This window comes from Somniosus microcephalus, chromosome 8, assembly GCF_052327205.1.
Source record: "Somniosus microcephalus isolate GS21.2 chromosome 8, FLI_Smic_1.0, whole genome shotgun sequence".
Taxonomy (NCBI): Eukaryota; Metazoa; Chordata; class Chondrichthyes; order Squaliformes; family Somniosidae; genus Somniosus; species Somniosus microcephalus.
Genome location: NC_140994.1, coordinates 210,048,911 through 210,064,514, shown reverse-complemented (window position 1 = coordinate 210,064,514; position 15,604 = coordinate 210,048,911). Strand labels below are relative to the sequence as shown.

Below are 15,604 nucleotides of genomic sequence, written 5' to 3'. Positions count from 1 at the left end.
AAAGCTTTTATAAAATTTGTTGGAAGTTATTAAGGTTACAAGCAATTCATTAGAATACAGTTACTAGTTTTTTTTTATCAGTACAATAATAAAAGCAAGAAATGCTGGAAACACTCAGGTCACACAGCATCTTTGGAGATACTACGGTAGGGGTAACATTTCAGGTGGATTACCTTCTGTTTCTGATGAAAGGTAATCCATCTGAAACATTAACCCTATCTTCCTTTCCACAATTGCTGCCTGATCTGCGTTTTCCTAGCATTTTCTGTTTTTATTTCAGATTTCCAGCATCTGCAGTATTTTGCTTTTTACCCATCAGTGCGATGACTTGTTTGTAATTCCTTGAGTACCAGAGACTTGCATTGTAGCATTCTATCTGCAATTGTGCAAAATGTCCAGTCTTTGTTTCCCAGATTACTCAATCAGTAATAGAAAATTTGTTCTGTAATAACGTAATGTAGATTTGAGGTGTAGGAGCTATGTCTTGTAGTATTACAACTTCAGTGTTTTACTGGTAAGGAAATACTCCAGCCTAATGCCCCACAATAATAATATTCTAGTATATTCATGCATAAAATTCTACTTTTTTTTTAATCGAGTTATCATTTTATAAAAACTTGCCATTAAGTAGCTGGCCTCCCAGTTGGAGCCACCATCTTTTGGTATTTGTGATTCTCATTGCTCACAGTTGACATTTTGATGCTAAACATTGCTCCTTTGCTGTTAGTGAAGTACAAGTGCTGGATACTGGAAGCTAAATCTGAGCTTGGGAAGTTCTGTGGAGCTGGTGGCCCTGATAAGAAGATTAGCCACTGTGCAGTAAGATTTGAGAAAAACAAGTTTTTTTAGGTTTATGGAGACACAAGTCTCTAGTAACCTGCTACAAGATTGGCTTGGGAGGAGAGGGCATTGGCGATCTGAAAAGGCATCTAAAAATCTATAAAATGTATTGATAATTCCTAAAAGTATTAGTTATATAGTTAGATTTGCTTTGAGAGAAAGGTAGTTTGCAAGTACTTCCCTTAGCCTTTCCTTCCCTAGCTATTCTTGTACAAACCTCATGTAGTGTTTCTTTAAATTTATGATTAGTTACATTCTCCAGTTTACTTATATGGATTAATATTGCATTTCATATGAATTATCTATACATTCCCCTGACAGGATGAATTATCTATACATTCCCCTGACAGGATAGAGGCCGAGAGGTTATTTCCCTGGCTGGAGTGTCTAGAACTAGGGGGCATAGTCTCAGGATAAGGGGTAGGCCATTTAAGACTGAGATGAGGAGGAATTTCTTCACTCAGAGAGTGGTGAATCTTTGAAATTCTCTGCCCCAGAGGGCTGTGAATGCTGAATCTTTGAGTATAGATTCAAGGCTGAGATAGATAGATTTTTGGACTTTAGGAGAATCGAGGGATATGAAGATCGGGCAGGAAAGTGGAGTTAAGGTCAATGATCAGCCATGATCTGATTGAATGGCGGAGCAGGCTCGAGGGGCCATATGGCCTACTCCTGCTCTTATTTCTTATGTTCTTAAATGCAACAATCATAATGTGCTAATTATAATGAATATTAAATTATTAATTCCTTCAGAAGTTACATTCATTTGTCTTAATCATATTCGTGACTACATCATGGATAAAATAACAATCTCTGCTCTAGATTGTTCTGTTGAATGCCAGAACTCTCTTACTCTAGAGTTTCTCTTTGATTTCTTCTCTTTCCCCATTCTCCCCTACTTATCTGCAAGTAACAAGTCAAGCATTGAGATGACCAGCCCTTGTCTGGCCCACTTATACACGATTAGATTTCAATTACAAAGGAAGAAAAGAAGATTGTGGATAAAACAACATTTCCCTCTTAATGCCTGTGATTACTCAGTAGTGCCCAGTTTAGTTATGAATTTGGTGAAGTCACCTTTGTGACTTTCCAAAAAACACCAGACCGTACAGTTAGATAGCAATGAGAAGGTGTTTTTATAATGAGTCTTGAGTGTGTAATCAAGTGCATTACTTGGCAGAGGGGGTAATTTTTCTAAACAGCTGTTATTACCACGAACTATACTCAATACTTTGCTTTGGTTTTAAAAATATACATCGAGATTGAATTAGCTCTGAGATTTTATGTCCTCTTAACAAAAATACTAGGTTTAGCTCAAACTGTACAATATAATACTGTACAGATAACATTTTGAATTGTGTAATCATTTAATAGAATATACTTCACTTTATATAATTATTACAAATACGGCTCCATAAAATTTTAAATCTCTCATGGGAATGTTCTAACAGTAAATTTTTAGAGGCTCCTCCAAACAAAATCAACTTGAATGATTGACTGAGTCCTAATTCTTAATGAATAACTTATGATGACTTGTTTATCATTGTGTATCCAAAAAATCATTTTATTTCTTAATCCAGATTGCAGAACTAAAGCGAGGAGCAGAAATTATAGTTTGTACACCAGGCCGCATGATAGACATGCTTGCAGCCAATAATGGTAAGTAAAGGGAGTTGTAAACAGTTGAGCGCTTGCTATAGTTTACACTTGATCACTTATCTAATGTTAAGTATACATGGAAGCCACTTAAAGCGGAATGTAGGGGGAAGCACTTTAAAAGGAGAAAGTACTCAACCTCTATATGTTTCCCATAGTTTGCATTTTTTAAGCAGTGAAGGACTCCTATGTAGAGCCTAGGAGAGATGGTCACTTGAGTGATTAGCTCCACTGATGCAATGTGGAATTAATTCCTCACAAAGCGCACCTACTCAGCGCTACTCAGTTTGATGCATATACAGAATTTGATGCTAACTAAGGTACACATTTTATGACACCCTCCCCCTACCCTGACTTCAGAAAGTCTTTGCATCAGCATTATTCAAACAATGGTTTCCTGGGCTCTGCAGAGGAATCTTACTGCTGATTGTTGTTGAGGTGTAGGCCCTGTTTCAAATGCAGCATAATGGAACACATATGAGCGTGAGCACTTCTCTCAATATAGACAGCTTCTCTTTGTTGGTGCACTTCTGTATCTAAAATAACATAAGCAGCATGCTATAATTCTAGATATTGAACAGCAAACAGAAGACAAAACATTCTAACTTGGGTCAATATAAAAAACAAAAATTCTCTTGTGTCTTTCTACACAGCAAGTGAATTCTTCACTTATTGATGACAGCTTTTCATTTCAGAGTCTGAATAGGTTCAGTGTTTGTTTTTGGCAGTGTTAAATTTAGTAGAGGACTAAACTTTAAAATAAGAACATAACATAAGAAATAGGAGCAGGAGTAGGCCATTCGGCCCTTCGAGCCTGCTCTGCCATTCAGTAAGATCATGGCTGATCTTCTACCTCAACTCCACTTTCCCGCTCTATCCCCATATCCCTTGATTCCCTTAATATCCAAAAATCTATCGATCTCTGTCTTGAATATACTCAACGACTATGTTCTTATGACAGACCACACAGAATCAATTATTTTAATAAAGTGTGAAACAAGAAAGGGTCATTCAGTCGATCAAACAGCTTCTTCATGTATTAATCTACCCAATCATCAATTTAATCTCCTGACTTGAAAGCTCTAAATAGCCATTCTTTGATCCCTAAAAGCTGCCTTACACAGTTAACAATCTGCCTCTTCCCCCAGCCTTAGTGGGCTGGATCTGTTGTGATCTATCCCTATGACCTTCAGCTCTGTTCCCGGCTAGATGTATGTGCAGCTTAGCTCGTTTTGTTGAGAACCTGTTCCACTTATCCCGCTACCCTTTATTGAATTTCCAGGTAAAAGCGCAAGCACAATCCCCCACTACTACAAATGAGGCTGTTGCGTATCCTGCATGTGGGGACGTCGCAGGAATCGGCACACCTGAAGTGCAATGGAACACCCTCAACCTGGGAGAAGCACTTTCCTGATCATGGTCTCTCCCTGCCATAGCAACATTTTTCTAAATTCAAGTCTCACTTGAGGCTTGTTGATTTTAAACACTATAACTTAAATTTTCCAAGTATGCACTAATGGCAAGGAACCTTGTCCGCCACCAGCGCATGTTAGAAATGTTTGAGCAACGCATCCGTGATTTTTTGGTATGTGCTGACGGCAGGCATGTTTTCTCACTGTTGGGCTTACTCAGAAAATGTTGGCCTACGGGTTGTGACATAATTCCAAAATATGTTTTTGTGAACAGTGCAGATATCAGGAGCTGATACCCAACTCTTACTAATCCACTCGCCATTAATGAAAAGAAAATCACAAGCCGCTTATAAATACAGATGGCCCAGGTTTCTCGTACTGCCGTGTGACTGCTTGACAGTTAAACTTTCAGTTAGAGTTTGAACTTTTAAATATTTCCGGTTAATTTTACTTTAGCTTTCAGTTACCAACTTAAATTTTCAAATTTCTCTGTTCACTTGGAATTATCATGGCTGTCTTGTGTGTTTTCTCAAATCTGATGCCGGCTAACCAATCAGATGGGAGAAATCAAATTTGAGATTTATAGGCCAATCAGATTACAGCAAATTTAGGACCGATGTTAGGAGGTTCTTCAGGTAAACAATGACAATTTGAACTAACTTTGGTTAGAGTGATGGAGGCAAAATGTTGGACAATTGAAAGTTCTGGGGGAAACTAGGTTTTCCTAGATCAATGAGCAGATAAGGGTGAACAGACTTCCTCATCTGTACTTATCTTATGATTCCCTAATTGGGAACGGGACATAGAGTTGTAAAGACCCACTGACTAATCAAAAAAGCAAAGCAATCTTATAATCTTGCAGATAAAAACTTTTACTAAAGTAATGTCATCTGGTTCTACACTCACCGATCAACTCAAGTGGCCTGTCATTTTAATTCACCGCCCCATTCCCACTCGGACCTCACCGTCCTTGGCCTCTTGCATTGTTCCACGGAAGCTCAACGTAAACTCGAGGAACAGCACCTCATCTTCCGATTAGGCACTTTACAGCCTTCCGGACTCAATATCGAGTTCAACAATTTCAGATCATAACCATGGCCCCTATTACATTTTTACTTATATTTTTTATCCACACCTTTGTTTTGGTTTCTCCCTCCCCCCCCCCATCCTTTCCTTTTTTTTCTCTCTCCCACATGGCAGTTGTCTCCCATTCTGCCAGCACATTTCACACCTAATCTAGAGCTGTCTTTTGTCTCCACTAGTCCCATCACCATCTCATCTCGTTTTGAATACCTCTTAATGTCTCTTCTCTTTTGTTCTCTCCCAGCCCGGCCTCTTAATCTATTTCATTCCCTGTGCCTCTTTAGTCTTGATAAAGGGTTTTGACCGGAAATGTTGACTCTAATTTCTTTCCACGGATGTTGCCTGGCCTGCTGAGTTTTTCCAGCATTTTCTGTTATTTCGGATTTCCAGCATCTGCAGTATTTTGCTATCATATTGCTTATATCTCCATCTGTGCCTCTCAGTATTTTAAGGAGCTGGAACATAATCTTCCTTTCCACAACAAATGCAAGTTCATTGAGTCTGCTGTCTTGCCTTGGAATACTAAGGGCCATAATCATCCTTGTCATTTTTCTCTGAGCCCTGTCCATTGCATTGAAGATAAGACTGCCCCCAAATTGCAGAATATTTCATATGTGGCTTCACCAGTGAACTATAGAAGGATAAAATAACTTTGACAAAGTCAAATGCTCTAGAGATACATTCTGGTATTTGATTAGCTTTGTTGGTAATTTTGTATTGGCAAGAAACTTTCAGTAAGTGGTCAAGAATTGCCCTCTAATCCATTTCCTTCTCCATCTTGCTGTGTAGTAAGACTGTGCAAATCTAGCAAGAAGATTTAAGCTTTTCTATGACACAGGAGCTACTTATGAAATGATTGTGCTTTAAAATAAAAATCAATTAAATCACACATTGATATCAAACAAAATATTGCTGGGGGTATGTGTAGATTTAAAGGTAGTTCATTATGACTTCATTGTAGCACCTAATGTATTTTATATCAGACATGATTGCTGATTTGAATGCATGAGAAAGTATACAGTTTAATATTAGACAAATACTGTATGATATTGAATATCACTTTACTAAACTGTCAACATTATTTGACCCATATGGAGAAAGTTTCCTCAAGAAATTTGATTTGGGCATGCAAGACTTAACCCATCGGAGGTAGGTCCATAATAAAGTTGTGCAGTATCCAGTTACTAAACTTGTGGCTCCTTGTGAATGTGTCCTATTCATTTCAGAATATAAGCTCTACTGTTGGAATATTTTCACGTGTTTTTTCCACTTCATTTATATAGGTTTAATGTTCTTGTATTCAGATACTTAGAAAGTTGAATAAAATCCAGCATACAGCAGTTCTTCACTACTTCACTGGTTAAGCCTCTAGAGGAAGTATGCAGTTACTTAATATAAAATACACCGACTAATAGCCGTTAAACGCAAGTAGCAAGGGTCCTGTCTTCCACACATGCGGCGTAATCTCTAATATGTTCTTTTTCTAGGTGAATGCTGAGACTTGTCAGATAATGGCTGATGTGGCTCCATGCTTCATCTCAGTCTAAAATTGTGTGATGGGTGTTTGTTTTGGAGAGGGCTGTTTTGTGAATTTTGCAGGTTCTGCTTGCCCCGATGGTACGCAAGAGAAGAGTTAGAAAACATGGGCAACTGTTTTCATACAGTATTGTACCCAATGTATAATCCGTACTTAAGAATGTAATATCTGTATGAAGACAAGACAAAGTATAAAGGAGAATTATAATCATGAAACTATGGACCAAGTTGGTGCTTAATTTGGGAAAGATGATTCGTTTTTTTTAGTTTAGTTTTTGTATTTTAGTATATAAAATCGGTTTAAATGATTTAAGGATTGCTGAATGTTTGCGCAGAGCACTTATTAAAATTATATTCTTGCTATTCCTAGGTCGTGTGACAAATTTTCGCAGAGTTACCTATGTTGTACTTGACGAAGCAGATAGAATGTTTGATATGGGTTTTGAGCCTCAGGTAAGCATTTTCAAGAAGTTTTTCTCTGAAAATATTGTTTGATAGCTTTGACTATTCAATAGTTACATTTCACTTATTTGGATATGTGTGGCTAGCTGATCGTGTATTCATTTCAAAGTTCTGCTGCAATGAACAAAATTCACAGAAAATGGTAATGGCCCAGAACTTGGTGTCGGGGGCTTGCCGCGCATGCAAGCCCCCGATCTGCACTCACCCTGCGCGCTGACATCGGAAGCCCGGGCCTGCTTGCATTTCCTGTCACAGGCCCGGTTCAGATGTCAGCGCGCAGTGCTTACCTGATCCAGCGGCGTAGTTAGTGCGATGTGCCGGCTGGGATCAGGTGAGCACTGTACAACCAATCATGGGAGGGGAAGGTTCATTCATGAGTTTGAGAGTAAGAACTGTCAAACTCATGAAAACTACGGGGGCCCAAAACACTATTTAAACTTTAAATAAAAATTTAAAAAACATCCCAATCATTAAATTAAGTATAAATAAGTTTAAAAAAATAATTTAAACGATAATTTTTTTTTGAAAAAAATAAATTTTTAATAAAAAGGGTCTAAAACTAAACTTACCTTATTGTAGATTCTTTAAAATAATAAACCTGTGGGGGGAAAAAAATTCTAAATTACACTAAAACCACTTACCTGTAAAAGTAAATACTTACGTGTGCTTTTTACAAGCGTAAAGACCAGAGGCCTTTAGACATGCGCAAATCCCCCAAAACAGAGGAAATCCAAGACGCACGCGCTGCCCCCTACAGCGCATGCGCTAGCCTCTTCACCTCTTGGGTTAGAGGAGAGGAAATGCCGGTTTTCAGCGCATGCGCTGTGCATGCTGAAAACCGGCATTTCCTCCGGCCAGACGCGTGAGTACCCCTTCCGTACTCACGCGTTTGGGGAGGAATTACTGCCCCATTACATTGCATTGAAATAATTCTACAAATGGGCATTCCAAGAGGTCGATTGGTTCACTTAATAAATCATTTCACATTTTGTTTTGAACGTATGTGATTTGGTAAATGTTTATATAGCATACAGAGTAGTTCACCAATCAGCAAGTTTATTAATCGATTGTGCTCAAAAACTAACATTTTCATTGCAAGTCGTTCCACACGTGTAAATATCGAAATTCATGGCATATTACATTGTGCCATATCGCCTGCCCCAGTCATTCATCAGTGTTGCAGTGCATTACATCTGTGGTTATGACAGTTACTAAAAAATTAGCTCGAGAGTTTTATATGGATACAACTTGTCCCCCTCCCCCAAACAGAATCAAATGATTTAAATTTCATTATTTTTAGAATTTAACTTTGCATATTGTGCTGGAGTTGTACATTTATCTCTCACGGTATTTGCAGGAGCATATATTTGAGTGTGTTGACATTGTTGGGTATATTTCTGAAAATCAAACCCCCTTTAAATTCCTTGGATGTAACTCCCTAAACAGACAGGTCTGGTAAATTTTTTGCATAAGTAATGCAGTGTTAATTTCTTGCTCTCCTGGTCACCAAGCCTCAACTAATGCTGCTTTATGGCTAGCTGTGTGGGAGTGATTGGGAGAGGGCAAATCTCCATCTAATTTCTCCCTCCCTCTTGGCTATTGGAAAGGACCTGGCTCCTGTTCGTCCCTTCCCTACAACGATGAGGTGAGATTAGTAACTCACTGTCTGGGGAATCGTGGGTATGAGCTCATTTACACACTCCTGGCACATAAGAATATATTTTTTAAGCTTTTTAGTTTCTGATGGCATTCTCAAAGCATCTAGTGTTTTTGTTCATAACTTTACATAGAATTTACAGCACTGAAACAGGCCCAGCTGGTCTATGCCTGTGTTTTAGCTCCACATGAGCCTCCTCCCACTCGACTTCATCTCACCCTATCAGCATACCCTCCTATTCCTTTCTCCCTCATGTACTTACCTAGCTTCCCCTTATATGCATCGATGCTATTCGCCTCAACTACTCCCTGTTGTAGCAAGTTCCACATTCTTACCATTCTCTGGGTAAAAAGTTTTCTCTTGAATTACTTATTGGATTTATTAGTAACTATCTTATATTGATGACCACTAATTTTGGACTCTTTTCTCCGCCCCCCCCCCCCCCCCCAACACAAGTGGAAACATCCTCTCTACATCTACCCAGTCAAACCCATTCATAATTTGAAATACCTCTATTAGGTCACCCCTCAGTCTTCTCTTCTATATTGAAATTCATTTGCCATTCACCTGCCCATTGTGCAAGTTTCTTAATGTCGTCTTGTATTTTTTTTACCAGTTTGCACCAATCTGCACCTAGCAGCAGGTTACAATTTTCTATGGCCATATATCTTACTGTTACTATCATCAATGAAAATGACCATTAAGATGCTACAAAAAGTCCACGTATCTAATCATTTTTACCTCAATGGATATAGACTTATGGGTCTAGAAATTCATTGGTGCTGCACCCATAAAACAGACACCTAACGATCTAATTTGGTGGGTGATGTGCACGCGATAATTTTACAGTGGCAATGTTGCCCGCCATATTTGTTGGGGCTGCTCAATGGGCATCCAGGGCCCGCGCCAGAAACTGGTGTTGGGCTCCTTGCATATGCAAATCAGGAGCCTAACGCCTGTTCCAGGCTCTTTTGCCAAATTGCAGTGCGAGTGACCGCAGTATGCGCCATGCATGCTGTGGTCGTTTCTATAGGCGCTCACTAGCTAAACCACCAGTACTTGGAGGCTGCCATTCAAAAGGTAAGTTAAAAGGTTTTTTTACTTGTAATGTAGAGCTATGAGGAGCAGGAGTGCTCTTTAGAACCACAGCCTGATGCTGGCTACCACTCGTCCACATCCTGATTGCCTCCCTAATCTCTCGCTCCCCCCCCCCGCCCGGGACTCTCATGAGACCCCCTCCCCCCATGAACAGCAAGCTGCCTCTGGCACCGAGAATGGCACCCACAGCTCAGCGTAACTTTCCTAATGAGACCAGTGGACCAATTTGTCTTGGTCCTGCCACCGCCCTCATTAGATGGTTCATGAGCGATCCAATTCTGAACCACAATTTACCTCTGATATTTGTTACTGAAGACCAGAAAGAACTGTAAAAATGAAGTTTCTATTTGTGTATTAATAGGTAATGCGAATAGTAGAAAACATTCGACCAGACCGACAAACCGTTATGTTTTCTGCTACATTTCCCAGAGCTATGGAGGCCCTGGCACGACGAATACTAACAAAACCTATTGAAGTGCAAGTGGGTAGTAGAAGTGTCGTTTGCTCTGATGTTGAACAACATGTGGTAGGTGCTAAATAACAGTGGAACCGTCCATTATGATCTAGCAATTTATTTCCACAGTTGAATGTTTTTGTATAGCAAGCTAAAGCCCCACAACCATGCTGGGCAAGGAATTTTCATTTTTTAATGTGTGGCGCTATTGTGGCCATTGCATTTATTATTGCTTATTCTAAATGTTGCTCCTTAGCATAAGTGAAACCTTTCTCTTTCTGAGTGATTATACATATAATGAGTATAAATAAAAACTACCACCATTGCATCAGTGCATCTCAAGTGAAGCTAAACCACTGTAAGCACTTCCAACAAAATTCATGCTGATCCACAGATTTAATACTACAAAATTCTGAAAACGGCAGATGCACAGAATGCACACGTAGGCTCTGTGCGACTGTTTTGAAGTAAAAGTATACAATGGCATACCAGGTTTTTGAGACAATTTGAGGTCTTGAACTAAACTTTAAGGAAAACATTAAAAAGCACAAGATAATTCAGTGGGTAAATTTAATCCCGTTATTGTGAAATATGTATTTTTTTTTGTTTTAAACCTTGTGTTGGACATCAGAAATTTAATTCATTGTGTAAAAAGTAGTGGCTGGAATTTTTGGAAAAAAACATTGTGATTCGATTGGTTAATCGATAAATTATAACAATGTAATGTTGATAGCATTTTCTCCCTATAAATGTTCACTTAGATTTTTCCACTGATGTGTTGATGTGGTAAACCACTGTTTGTATTCCACTGTGTACATGCCTGGACATGCCTCGGCTGACTCCTCCCACAAGTCCTAGTATAAAGGTGACTGCTCCCCAGCCCTTTGTATTTCTGGACCGGTCGACCACTCGAGGCAGACCTTCATTCTTTTGTTAATAAAAGCCTTTAGTTACTCTCTTAACTCTCCGTCTTTTATGAGTAATTGATAGCGCATCAGTTGACATGAGGGTTCATTGCAAAAGCTTGATATAGGAAGTAAGATCAATGTGTGCAGGGAGTGCATGCTATGTACAGACATTTGCAGACTTGTGCAGATTGAACTATAAATAAACAGTTGATCAATATATTATAAATTCAGTTAACAGATAATTTGCAGAACATGCAGTTGATTATAATCTGTGTAACAATAACAACTTGCATTTATAAAGTGCCTTTAATGTAGAAAAATGTCCCACTGTGCTTCACTGAGCATATGGGAAAGAAATGTTCGTCAGGCCAAAGAACAAGATACTAGGAGGGGGGACCAAAAGTTTAGTCAAAGGGATGGGTGTTTAGGAGGGCCTTAGGGAAGAAATGAGAAATGGGCCTAGGCGGCTGAAGGTATGGCCGTCAATGGTGGGTGAAGGTAAGGGGGATTCATAAAAGGTCCGAGTCAGAGGAGCAGTGCTCGTGAGGGGGTTGTAAAGACGGAAAACATTGCTGAGATAGGGAGGGGCGAGGCCATGAAGGGACACATGAATAAGAATTTTAAATTTGAGGTATTTGGGTATTAGGAGCGAATGTAGGTCAGCAAAGATGGAGATGATGGGTGAGTGGGACTTAGTGTGGGATAGGATAGGGGCAGCAGAGTTTACTGAGGGTGGAGGACGGGAAGCCGGTCAGTACAGCATTGGAATAGTGGAATCTGAAGGTGACAAAGGCATGGATGAGAGTTTCAGCAGCAGGTGGGCTGAGGTGAAGCGGAGGCGGGCAATGTTATGGAGCTAGAAATACGTGCTCTTTGTGATGGAGGGGATAGGGATTTGGAGCTTAACTCTGGGGCATCGAGATTGTGAACAGCCTGAGACAGAGGTTGGGGGGGGGTGGGGTGGCGGAGTTGAATTTCCTGCGAGGTTACAGAGTTTGACGTGATCAAAGATGGTTAACTGGATGAGAACAAGGAGGTGGTGAAGGACAGATCCTTGAGAGCGATCGCACTGAGCAGGACAATGGAGGAGGATGGTATGGTTAAACTTGTCAATAATTGCAATTTGTAGTTCAAGACCATATATCATAAACGTATTCTTTAACCAAAGTTATAATTGCAAATATTTATTTGGTTTTTTGCCACAGATTGTCATAGAGGAGGAAAGCAAGTTTTTGAAGTTGTTGGAAATCTTGGGTCATTACCAGGAAAATGGCTCCGTTATCGTGTTTGTGGACAAGCAAGAGCATGCTGATGGTTTACTGAAGGACCTGATGAGGGCAGCCTACCCCTGCATGTCATTACATGGAGGTACTGTGTAAAGTATATTCAATTACCACATCATCCCCATTGTTAATTTGTCCTCCTTGTGAAGGTGGTGACACACTCAGGAGTGTGGCTGTATGAGCACCAGTAGGTAACATTCTGAGCCTTGTTTAAGTGGCAATTCTTCAGGTTTAGACGGAAATAATGAGGGTAAAGTTCTATTTTAGCGGTAGCACAAGTTAATTGAAGTTAATGGAAAGGAAAATTAGGCAGGGCATATAATGGGCGGCCGATCCACTACCACCTGTTTTGTGCCCCACCAAAGTTAAATTTTACCCCCAATGTGTGTTGTTGGCAGATTGAACATGGGGACATCACTGAGCCCGCATGTATATTGCAGCAGGGCTACTGGATAGCGATCAGAAGTGGGAATCCTGGCGTAACTTCCCAAAGCTGAGATGAAGTAACTGAGCATAAATCAGCAAATTAACCTGGTCTTACATTGGGTTACAATGGGAGTTTAGAATGAACGTCACTTACTGTTCCTGTTCTGTCCTCCCTTGTTCCTTTTTATTTTGAAACAAAATATTCAGATTTGTACACCCTAGCTGTAAAATAGTACATCCTTGCTGTATATTTCCATCTCAAATGAAATTCAGAATTATAGAGTACTTTCCTAACACTGCTTTTTAATTTTGTTGCAAATAAATTAGGCTCTTGATTTTGCTTACAAAATTTACAGTTGCACTTCTTTGTATATCCTTCTTTGAAAAGAGGAGGCTATATTTTGCTTGATCCAAAAGTATATAGATTTAGGAAGATGGACAGCAATTGCAGCGCATAGTTTCCTCCTAGACTTCTGAACTTCTCTCTGATACTTCATCTTGTTTTTATTTTTAAAAACTTAATTTTACTTGTTCTTTTCCCCCCAAAATCATCTTTCCTTTCAAGTTTTAATTTCCTGTTAAACCATTTCTTCTTATTCCTTGTAATAGCAAAAATTCGTCTTGCAATTTAATATACTGTATTCGCTGCTCACAATGAGGTCTCCTCTACATTGGGGAGACCAAATGCAGATTGGGTGACCGCTATGCGGAACACCTCCGTTCAGTCCGTAAGGGTGACCCTGAGCTTCCGGTCGCCTGTCACTTTAATTCTCCACTTCACTCCCACTCTGATCTCTCTGTCCTCGGGCTATTGCATTGCTGCAATGAAGCTCAACGTAAGCTCGAGGAACAGCACCTCATCTTTCGATTGGGCACTTTGCAGCTTACCGGACTCAACATTGAGTTTAACAATTTCAGATAATTATCCCTGCCCCCATTTTTCATGCAGTATGATTTTTGCCATTCCCATTTGCAACATTTTATCTTTCCTGCCTCTTACAAAAGCACAGGGTGTTCTTTCTATTCCTTCCTCCCCTCCTAACCACCCCCCCCCCCCTCCTCCCTGTCTCTGCACCTGCTTAATATCTGTTACATCTCCAGCTTTTTCCAGTTCTGATGAAGGGTCCCAGACCTGAAACGTTAACTCTGTTTCTCTCTCCACGGATGCTGCCTGGCCTGCTGAGTATTTCCAGCATTTTCTGTTGTTATTTCTTCTTATTCCTTGATTGTTGTTTGTACTGTATCGTCTTTGGGATCTCTTAGTTTTGCTTTTCAAAAATCTCTTCTCATTTACAATCCTAACTTTTTCATGTTTTCTTGCTATTGTTAGATATTTAAATAGGCTGAAAACATTTCAACAAAACATAGCTAAAACAGCCAAACAAATAATAGACTTCTTCCTATTTTATCTATTTCCAAATGGGATGCAAAATGCTTGAAACTGCTGCCATGGCACACACTGCACTTGGAATGGGAGAGTGCAGGAAGAGGCATTGGCAAGATATTTTAAGCCTCATTTTACCACTGTCTTGTTTCATTACAACAAAGTTTTTTTGTATGTATGGAAATTAAGCCAGGTCCATGCAACTGCATGTTTTTTTAGCGCTTCTCCCTGCTCTGAAACTCGACCGTAAATGTTATATTTTAAAATAGCCTTGTTACCAGACATCTTACCCAAACCGAACAGGTGACCGCCCTGTGTGGAAAATTAACTTGCTATCTCAATAACCTCTGAAGAAATGCTTTAATTTACACCAGACCTGAACACTTTGGCGGGAATTTTCACAGGTAAGAAAGGGTGGGTTGGAGGCGTGGGGGAAGTGAAAGTTGTAAAAATGTAAAACCTGACCCCAACCTGCATTCAACCTGCCCACTTTGACCCAAGCGGGACTGGGGGCGGGCTGCCAACCTGCTGCCAGGAGTTAAAATGCCACAGCTTCTGAGTTTCCTGCCATCTCCCGGGTTCCCCACACCGTTCGGGTGGGACCTGGGAAAATTCAGCCAATGTTCTAACGAAGACTCATTTAAAATTAATTTCAGTACTGCTTTATTTCTTATGTAGACACTTGCTTTAGGAAACTAGTGGATGCAGTGTGTTAGAACAATTTCTCTTGTCTCTGGGACCTACCCTAGATTTATTGAATTTAATTTCATAATCCATGGTGGGATTCAATCTCGTGACCTATGGTTTGTTACTTCGGTATCATCACCACGAGACTATCTTAGCCCAGATGGATGGTATAAGATTCTTAATTCTCTCAGCCAGGTAAGTGTCCTTAGAGAATTGAATTAGGGATCGTCTCAACCTAGTTCCCATTGTGCAGAAGTAGATTGTCACATTTTTGCACCAATTAGCAATTTCGCTCAGAGAATCAGTGGAAGGATTGGTCTGGGATATTGTAATTTGCCATATGGACAGAAGTAAGAATTAAAGAGAACATTTTTATGAGATTAGCAGTGTTGATATGGCAAAATAATTTGGTACAGAATGCAGTCAGTGCTATGCACTTCTTGGGAATTCTTCATACAGATTGATAGTAAGGGTAAAAAAATCTCAAATTACTCATCATAGTCATTCTATTATCTTGATAATCCACCTAAAAAGGAAGATGAACTTACAATGAATAGAGCAGTTATAGAGTATTCTCATTCGAGGTGGATTGAATTAAATATTTATTTAGTAACTAGTTAATGTATAAACTCTGACATATTGGATATATATGTCCATGTGCTTTTTACATCATTAACAGAAATTAATGTCTCTTGGAAATAAGTTGAGAAAGGGCCAC

At 39.6% G+C, this 15,604-nt stretch overlaps 1 protein-coding gene across 1 annotated transcript in view; it reads left to right on the top strand.

Moving 5' to 3' along the window:
• Positions 1–15,604, top strand: part of ddx46 (DEAD (Asp-Glu-Ala-Asp) box polypeptide 46) — a 71,472-nt gene that overhangs the window by 35,252 nt on the left and 20,616 nt on the right. The window contains exons 13-16 of the mRNA XM_085995663.1: positions 2,421–2,499; positions 6,898–6,980; positions 10,106–10,270; positions 12,312–12,474. Coding sequence (XP_085851789.1) covers positions 2,421–2,499; positions 6,898–6,980; positions 10,106–10,270; positions 12,312–12,474 — 490 coding nt within the window. The remainder of the gene's footprint in view (positions 1–2,420; positions 2,500–6,897; positions 6,981–10,105; positions 10,271–12,311; positions 12,475–15,604) is intronic.